This window comes from Labrus bergylta, chromosome 17 (assembly GCF_963930695.1).
Source record: "Labrus bergylta chromosome 17, fLabBer1.1, whole genome shotgun sequence".
In the NCBI taxonomy this organism is placed as follows: domain Eukaryota; kingdom Metazoa; phylum Chordata; class Actinopteri; order Labriformes; family Labridae; genus Labrus; species Labrus bergylta.
The window spans coordinates 9,056,920-9,067,280 of record NC_089211.1 but is presented as its reverse complement, the minus strand read 5'-3'; the positions used below and the strand labels follow the sequence as shown (position 1 = coordinate 9,067,280).

General features: G+C 40.3%; 1 protein-coding gene across 1 annotated transcript; it reads left to right on the top strand.

Moving 5' to 3' along the window:
- Positions 1 to 1,198: 1,198 nt before the first annotated feature.
- LOC136183228 (uncharacterized) lies at positions 1,199 to 8,786 on the top strand. The gene is made up of 2 exons (XM_065965949.1): positions 1,199 to 1,630; positions 5,058 to 8,786. The coding sequence occupies exons 1-2, from the start codon at positions 1,623 to 1,625 to the stop codon at positions 6,694 to 6,696; spliced, it is 1,647 nt and encodes a 548-aa protein (XP_065822021.1). The 5' UTR covers positions 1,199 to 1,622; the 3' UTR covers positions 6,697 to 8,786.
- The last annotated feature ends 1,575 nt before the right edge of the window (positions 8,787 to 10,361 follow it).

Genomic DNA, 10,361 nt, shown 5'->3' with positions numbered 1-10,361 from the left:
GACTTTGTATTTATTGTATTTCCTGGTAACGGAGCGTCATCATCCTGCTGATTCTGATGTTTGATTATATTTATTCATGACGCTGCAGGTGGAGCGTAGATATCACGAGTTCTTAACTGTCGTGACTTATTTAGAGAAACAATGATGTATGTTTTAATCTGCTGCCAGTGTTGTGTCAATAAAAGAGATCCAATGTTACCGTGTGCGTCTGTTTATTAGCAGGAATACGGTAAATGTTCCTGATCACAGAGACGCCTCGTGCTCCGACGCTCCTAAAACGCCTGAGCGCATCTGTGGGGACAAACATCTGGAGGCTTAGCTAACGTAGCGGTCAATCCTCCTACTTGATGTGATTGGCTGATTTGGCCAGAAATGACACTGAGAAGCGCTGCAACTCGGCGTCTTTCTTTAACCTTTAAGCGCCCCTAAAAAGCTCTACAAAAACACATCGTGCAGAGAGGAGCGCTCACTAAGCGCACTGTACCAGAGGTAAACGATGGTTTCACTGGCGACGCTTTTTTAGTGACACATCTCGGTGTGATCGGGATCTAAGACTAAACGTACAACTCCACTGCTTCAGGCGAGGAAGCTAAGGATTATTCCGGATCATCAGCGGCCCGGCCTTTAACTCTATGAAATGATCCCGCCTTTATTTGTGACAGACGTCATCACAAGGCGGGACGTTATTTGCAAACAAAACTCGTGCACAGCAAAGACAGAAAGACTAACAATTTGTAGGGGGCTCTCTGTCGTTATGCTGCTAATATGCTAAACAAGCTAGTTAGCTCAGAGGTCAGAGGAGAGGAACCAATCAGGAGCTGGTGACAGAGAAGAAGACGCTGTGCTTTTATGTCATACAGTGAATATGTGAAGTTCTGATCGGAGTTAATTTAAAGTATAAATGTTTGTTATTTGACATTCCTGGTGTTCATCTTATTAACCATGAGTTTATATCTGTAGGAAGCATCTTTTGTTGTCACATGATTTCAGAGAAACGGGGACTTTACCCATGAGTGAAACAACGTAAAAGGAGGGAGGAGTGTTCTCTGGGATAAGGTTTGTCTCTACTGATTATTTTAGCTTTATATCTGTAGTAAGAATCTTTTGTACACAGAAACAGAAAGTCAGAGAGAGAGCAGAGTTCACTTTGAAAAGGTAATCTGTTATTTGCTTTGATAAAGAAAAAATTTTAATACAGGTCTGAAAAACTGTCATCTTCACTTTACAGCAGTTTCTGAAGAGAAGTTGCGGTCTGTTTCTGTGAAATCATGTGACCTCAGCGCCCTCCCTCTGCTTATATAAACTCTGCTCGCTCTCCTCGACATCAGAGCGCTGCCTGACCCTGAGAGCTGAACGTCAGGTGAGAACACTTAAAGACTTAACAGCAGATTGAAATACATGGGGAAATGTATGAGACAAACTGTTACCGTTACATTGATATGAAACGACATTAAGAGAAATGTTTTAAATGTTTGCATGAAGGGGGGAGGGGCTGAGCAAGTTTCTTCATTCGTTAATATCAAGACGGCAGCTGACGGGAAGTCAAGGTCACTCACTTGTTTTTATTTATTTCAGGGAACCAATCAGCTGCACCCTCCTCCAGCTCCTCGGAAGACGTAACCATGGAAACGTGAGCAATATATTTCCTTAACAACACAGATGAGGTGTTTCAGTGTTTATTATTGGATTTAGGGCGGGGCTACCTGTGATTGATTAGTGGTCACAACTGGCAACCTGTAAATAACAATAGAGACATAGCGTAGAAAGATGATTCATCGTGGTTATATCTGTGGTCGTGGCTCCAAATGTTGGTCCTACGGCGCTCTGTGATTGAGGGTCAAAGATGGTCGATCTAAAGGCACTTTTGACACTGTGCTGTGTCTGAAATGTTCCCGCCTCAGGCTCGATGTGGTTAAAGTTCCTTTTATTCACTTCAGCTGTGGATTTTCTGAACGTGTGTATTTCTGACGTTGTCCTTTGTGTACCGGTCAGTGGTACACAGTGGACCAGTGGTGTTGCCTGCTGCAGATCTGATTTCTTTGGAGATAATAATAAGGTTGAAGTTGAAGCTCTCTTTGCACAATTTAATTTATTTTCCCTCGCCACGACCATGTCCACATTTTCCTATTACTCCTCTTTTTTTCTATGCACATGAACTCTACTATGGCGAGCGCTCGCTTTCTGTTGACACGCATAGCAACCTCAGCTCGATCACGTTGGCGCACACTGATGATTTGAATGATGCTGCGTGCTGACTCGCCTCGCAGCCTTTGATTCACTACGTAGCTCATTGGCCAGTATGCTTGCATGTTGTTCCAACATTATTATTTGATTAGTACCCTTTACGGCACATCATCCAAATTTTTCAATAAACTCCAAAACATCTAGAACTCTGCTTCACGCCTTCTGAATCACACCCGATCTGGCTCCCCGTCCCATACCGTATCCAATTTAAAATCCTGCTCCTCACACACCAAGCCCTTAACCGCCATCGCCCTCCTACCTTACTGATCTCCTCCACCATCACATTCCTTCCCGTAGCCTCAGTTCTTCCAAAGCCAACCACTTTTATGCACCACACAGAACTGAGCACCGAACCTGCGAGGGCAGAGCTTTCTCCATAGCTGCCTCCTCCCTCAGGATCTCACTCCCCACACACATTCAACACCACACCGGCCCATCCACATTCCAGTCATTCCAGACTCACCTGTTCAAACAAGCGTTTAATGTGTGGTATGGTATTGTTTATCTAACTCTGTGTGATGTTGCAATGTTTGTTAGTTTGTTCAGGTGAGTTTACCCGAAGGTAGACTTGTGATCGGCCAGCAACACGGACATCCAACAACACTTTAGAGGGAAGGAGAGCTACTAAACCGACTTAAACCGGATAAAAAACCTAAAAAATGATAAAAATCAAAAGTGTCAATCAGGGAATACCGATAAGATCGATGAAAAATACAAATAAAGAATCATTCAAATAAATAAACAATACAAGTGCAGATATGGCTACACCTCCACCCAGAGGGCAGAAGCTGAACGTCAGTGTGCACAGGGTGAGAATCATCAATTAAAATAGAAGCTATCCGCTGCAACTGTCTCGTATACAGGGACGCCAGGAAGAGCTTTTTTTAACGAACCATGACATCAAAGAAAGAGACAAGACTGATTCAATAACTTCACCTCGCTACTTCCCGAACAGCACAGTTCAAACCCCTGATATTCACTACCACAAATACAGACACACACACACACACACACACACACACACACACACACACACACACACACACACACACACACACACACACACGGACATAAAGACACACAAACAAAGACACAGACACACATCCTTTTTCTTATTTTTTAACTATTATTATCATAATTACTACTGTACACTCTTGTAATAATCGCTTCAAATATTGATATTATCTCTTTTCTTACGATTTTTTTCTCTCTCTTGCTTTATATATATTTAGATTTCTTTCTTTTTTGCTTTTATTTATTTATTTATTTTGTACCATCATTATTATTATTCTTTTTTTCTCTCTTTCTGGTATTAGTGGTATGTTGAGGGGGGTGAAGAAGGCAAGATAATGATAATTAAAATAATACACTAGCAAATCATAGTCAAACAATCTGGATGAATGACATTATTATTACTACAATATGATATGCACTATTTATATTACTGTTATTAATACATAACCCAACAACACACTACACTGGAACACAATTGATAGGGTCCATTACCCACCCACCATTTTTTTTAAATGTATTTTATTTTATTTTATTTCATTTAAATAAAAAATATATATATATATCATATAAATATATATATTATCATTCTTTAGTTAGTCTACTTTTCTTCTTTCCCTTTGTTTTGAATATGCTTTCTAGCCCCTCCTGTTGCCTCCATCCTCACATTTACAGTCTATGCTTTAAATGTAAAGGTTTAAAAAGGAAGAAAAAGGATAGACCTAAGGACAACGATAATAATAACAAATACAAATACATAAAAAAATAATTATAATGATAAAAATACTGTGACTTAAAGAAATTAATCAGATGATACCTCCGAGTACCAACACAAACAGATCCCCTCCCATCAGGTCTGGGGGTTGTTCAAGCTTGGCGAGAGGGTAGCATTAGGCAACCCTATCAGCTGGCCTCCTCTGCAGGGTCTGGGGGCAACTGAAACAGGGGCACCCCTGCATCACACAATGACTGAAGTAATAAAAATGATAATATATGTAGAAAGAAAGGGGAAGGTAAAGAGGAAAGGGGGAAAACAACCTTGCAGTGACAAATGGAACCTAGGGAGGGGGGGGGGGGGGTAGAGGACTCTAAACAAAAAAAACACACACACACACACACACACACACACAAACAAACAGGGCCCTTCAACACCCTCAACATACAAAGTTTCTAAACATTATTATTACTCCCTGCTTGCCTGTTTTGTCTCTGTCTATGCTGTGCATTGTATCGTCGTGTCTCCCCCGTCTCCTACATACTATTGCTCTTGTCATGCCCCTCACTCGTCTTGTATTGTTCTGCATCACCTAATACTTTATTAGGTAATCTTTTTTTTTTTTTAAAGACTGATTCAATAAAAGCTCAGGAGAACATCGTCATTATGGTTCGGTCAACGTGAAAGTACGACAGTTACCTACAAACACTGATGAGCCTTTTCAGTTTAGAATCAATGATGGTCCCAAGGTATTTATCAGATTGCACATATTCAGTGTTCTGAGCTTTGATTACAATGGCATTGGATTACTATTTTGTCTTTCTATTTTAACGACTGTACGGGGTCTTTGAGTCCATGAAAAGCGCTCAGTCTGTAGCCTCCATAAGGGGAACTTAAAGGTGGTTAGGTCTTCTTCTTATATTCAGTCAATGTTGAGATCCAGTCTTTATTCATCATTCAGACTTATTGTTGTGAATAATTGTAATTTGGTGTGGAACTGCTTAAACTGCTTTCATTAAAAGATCCCATTTGGATCTCTTTGTCGATGTTTTCTGGTTTTTGATCGAATGTCTTCATCTTTCAACAGAAACACCACAACCAGGTATGACCACATCACCTGCAAACACCTGATCCGTTCAGGGTCTCCTACCATCTACCAGCTGACACCAAAGAAAGAGAAAATTGGAACCATAAAAAGAATGACTCTTGGTGAAAAAGATCTAATGAAAGTACACAAAACTATCCTGCTTGTGGGAGAAACAGCAACGGGAAAATCTGCTCTGATCAACGCTCTGGTCAACTACGCCATGGGAGTGACGTGGGAGGACAATGTCTGGTTTGAGATCGTAGAGGACGAGAAGAAGCAATCACAGAGTCAAGAGGAGGACAAAGAACGTGACGTGAAATGTGAAAGTCAGACATCAGATGTGATCGTGTACGAGATCTTTGGCTTTGAAGATAAAACTCTGCCCTACTCTCTGACCATCATTGATACTCCTGGATACGGAGATACCAGAGGGCCTGAATATGATGACGCCATCTCTTCTAGATTAACTGACGTGTTCCACTCACAGTACGGAGTTCATGAGATGAATGTCGTGGGTCTGGTGCTGAAAGCGAGCGAGAATCAACTAAGTGACCGTCTGAGGTACGTCTTTGATTCAGTGGCGTCTCTGTTTGGAAAAGAAATGGAGAACAACATCGTCTGTCTCATCACACACTCAGATGGAGGGACACCTGAAAATGTTCTAGACGCTCTCAATGCTGCAAACATCAAGTGTGCCAAAGATGAAAATAATCAGCCTGTTCACTTCCTGTTTAGTAACCAACAAAATAAAGAGAGAACAAAGAAAACTAGAGTCCTTAAAAATGCACATGAAACAACAATGGAAGGAATGTCAGAGTTTGGAGAGTTTCTGCTTGGAAAAGCTCCACAACAGCTGAAGACAACTGTGGACGTTCTGAACGAACGCATCAGACTGACAGCAAGCATCCAAAACCTGCAAGAGCGAGTTGAGCTGATTGAATTACAACAGAAAGAAATCCAACAGACTCAGGAAGCCCTGAGGAAACATGAACAAGAGATGAAGAGCAATGAGAACTTCACTGTAGAAGTTGATGAGCCCTACAAAGTTAAAGAACCTATCAGCAGTAGAATGTGGGCGTTGGTGTTTTATGAAGGAGCTGTGTCCTGTAATGTCTGTGAGGAGAACTGTCACTACCCTGGATGCACAATGGCCTGGTCTCCCAGAGACTGTGAGGTGATGAAAAAAGGTCGCTGCACTGTATGTACAGGGAAATGCCCTGTGTCAGATCATGTGAAGGAAAAGTGGAGATATGTGACTAAGACAAGGAAAGGGACAAAAACTCTTCAAGATGTGAAAAAGAAGTTTGACCAAAGTAAAGCAGACTGCGAAGAGAAAACAAGCCTTCTGGAAACAGTTCAGAAGAAAATGGACGAACTTAAAAAGGACAAAGATCAGTGGTTGGAAGAGTCCTTCCAGCATGTTGTCAAACTGGAGCAGATCGCTCTGAATGTTGATTCACTGTCCACTCATATCCATCTGGACTTCCTGATTGAGAAGATGAAGGAGAACAGTGAAAGGTTTAAAGAGAAGGTCCAGAAACTGGAGGAGATAAAGAGGCGAGTGAATAAAGGAACCAAAGCAGGGTTGGGGTACAAGATCGGTAGACTGGCTGCATCTGCTGGCAGAGCATTTAAATAAATGTTGGAGTAGGTGAACAAGATCATTTTGAGAAGCTCTGATTTAAACACGATGATCTTGTTGATACAAACTTTAAATCATAGCAAAGATTTAATCATGATATTAATGCTCCACATAAACTTAAATGTAATCACATTGTAAATTTCACATTTGTAATTCCTTCTAGTTTCTTATTCACCAACAAAACTTTCATTCTTATCTATTAGAGAGAGAGAGAATCTGACTTAAAATATCTGATAGTGTCATCCAGCCCATTGAACTGTACGGTAGTGAAGTGTGGGGTCCACTCAGACATCAGAGCTACACACGCTGGGACAATCAGCCAACAGAATCTTTACACGCTGAATTCTGCACACACATTTTACACGTACACAGAAACACACCAACACATGCATGCATACATCCAGCCCCACAGACATCATCCTCTCCAAAGCCCTCCAGACTCAAGAGCCCAGAAAAGAGTCCCCTATGTCAGTTGGTACTGAGGCTAACTGCCCCCTGTCAGACCCGTCTCTCTACTGTCAGAGATAGAAAGCAGAGACTGATCCTCACCAGGTACAAGCCCAGTGACCACAAACTGGCAAACAGGAAGACACAAAAAACCATGGCAACCCAAAGAAAACAGAACATGTGGTCACTGTTGGACAGGTGAGGTGGAGACAGAGATGCGCTCCTACATTGTGAAACGTTTGATGAAACAAGGAACTTTTATTCATCACAGATTTCAAAGAGCTCAATGAACTCTCCAAAATACAAATACTCCTAGGAGAAGGAGACAGGGCATATCCTGCTGCCCAAAATGTTTTGCCACAACCTGAGGGACAATGATCAACACACACACACACACACACACACACACACACACACACACACACACACATTTGTATATTTATCCACTTACTATATAATCAATGTTAATGTTGTGTAAATATTCATATTACTGCTTATTGTGTACTGTCCAAATATTTGGACACATTTTATTTTATGCTTTGGCAATGTTCATTTGAAATTCATGCCAATAAAGCCCCTTTGAATTGAATTGAATTGAATTGAGAGAGAGGGAGAGAGAGAGAGAACGAACAACACATGTAGAGCAGAACTCGGCCAATATCCCCTCCTCCTCAAAATACAAAAAAGAGCACTCAAATTCTATGAATACCTAAAAACAAGTTAAACCCAGTCCTACCATCACATCGCCTTGAGCTGCCGAGAGCTGAAGCCAGAGAAAAGTCCCCTCAACCAGCTGGTCCAGAGGCTGTCCGGCAACACCTGTATACTACCAAACCAGGCTCAGGACCCTAATACCCCCCAGATTAGACCAGACCAGCCTGAAGACCCCAACATCCCCCTGATTCAACCAAATCAAATTATCAAAAAGAAAAATACATCAAATATTGGAAGGAAACAACTCATAAACAGATTAAAATGCTATTGTGCTCTAAACAGAGAATACTGTTGAAAGATCAGAAAGAGTTTTGCAATTGTTGAATTTGTTTTTACCATATATGTTATTTTTCTTTTATTATCATTTAATCCATTTATCATTTAATTCATATGTCATGTAGTCAGAACTATTTTTTTTTGTTTTTACATATCCTGTCAATCCTGCACACATCTGTGAGGTCAGAATAAGTGTGCCATACTTTGAGCAAAAACACATACGAGCTCGTAGGTGTATAGCGTTTCTGCCAATCTGCATGGTTTACGGTCTCAAGCTAAAACCACATATGAAGTTGGTATCACCGGTGGATGTATCATGCTTCTGTGAATCTGCATTGTTGAGGTTTTACAGAACCTTTGAAAAAAGTTTGCCTCTAAAAATGCTGTGGAAAAGCTGATCGGGGCTCTCTTTTACTTTTTCTAAAGGACTCCACGTCACTCTGACTTTTAAATCCTTGTTTTGGGACTTAGTCTCTGAGACCGACATCTTTTAAAACCTCAAGTGTCTACACGCTCAGGTTTAAACTTTTCAATTTGTATTTTACTTTTACTTTTTAAATGTTTATATTTTGACTTTTACTGTTTGGATTTAAATTTTGAATATCTTTTTTCAGTTTTTTCAATAAATTTTCTGAAACTTTTTGAAACCATTTTCTGACTCATCATTCACACCACAAAGACCGGAGCCTCTCTTAAGGACGCCGTGTGAACCTTGGGAGGTAAGTATGAACAGTCACACCACGGCACACTTCTACTGACTTTTACTACACACCTCATACACACCTAGCATCCGAGTGAGGAGAGTTGCAGTTAATCCCTCTCCGGGGGTGAGAGCCTCCGGGGGCTAATCTAGGGTCCTGAATCAAGGATTATACTTGAATCTAATTATTCTAGAAATGAATGTTAGACAGATAATCATAGGGCTGTGGTTATATAAGTCTTCTCTTCTCGACAGGGTGTTAGCGGAGTAATTTTACATAGCTCCAGGTACTAGGTGTTGAAGAAATTACTAAGACTTGACTACATTCAGTAACACTCAGTTGACTCAGATGGTTTACGTTGATGAAAGTTTATACATAAGAAGAATACTCGAGAAGACATGATTCAACATCACACTTCTGTACTCGTGTCTTGCTCAATCACATCTGCAGAACTTTTCGAAAGGCATCGCATATATCCTAAAGACATTACCATTATCAGGTCATGTCACATTGACCCACCTAGACTAATCTGTGACGTCAATAACACTGGAGCAGACAATAAGTCTACCTAACATCCTTGCAGATATCAGGAAAAACAGTTGACACTCTCTAACCTGTACTTGGTGTTCTAATAACAGCTGAACTCTTATCAGGTCTGACTGACATTAGAGAACAGTGAATAAACCTAATTACGTCTGTACATTATAATCTAAATAACTACAGAAATTCCACCACACTAGGAGAGTAGACTATCAGCTGGTAGGGAGCGAGCCCTCACATAGTTCTAGTTCTTCAGGGTAAACTAATGAGCTGTTAAAACCAGTAGTAATCGGTTATAACAAGTTTTAACCGGTTCACACTGGCTCTGCTCGAAACAGGCTGACAAACATCCTTTTTAAACTCTGTTTGTGATTGCAGGTACTGTTTGATAAAGGTTATTTTTTAATGTCTGGTATCAAATCTTAAAATTACCCTATAGCCTATTGATTGATTACTTTAACATTTGTTGCAAGAAACTTCTTCTTATGGATCTTAAAATGCTGTCATATTTATGAGGAAAGGTTTAGTATGACATAGGAAAATGTCTCTACTTCTGATCAAAATAAAATGATGCAAAATAGTATGGTCAGTTAATAATTTAGGATGTATCTGCACACATTTTATTTAATCAACAAGATAAAAATATAACTTTATACTTTATTGTCCCCGAGGGGAAATAAAGTAGGCTAATTCTTGCTCCATTTAAAGATGTAATTTTCATTACAAAAGTATGCGGAGGAGGGTTTATCACAATTTTACACCCCCTCAAATTTTAGTTGAATAAGACGAGTTAAATCAAATTAGTTTCTCAGCATTTTGCACTTCCTGCTGGCTCAGCAGATAAACACCAATGGCCCTTTGTACACAGTCCCAGGCTGTGATTGGCTGTTTTTTCTGCTTAACCTGATTAGTGGTTTCAGAATTTTACCATCCCAGGTGTTCAGAGACACACACATTTTTAAAGGAACCAACCAGTGACTATAA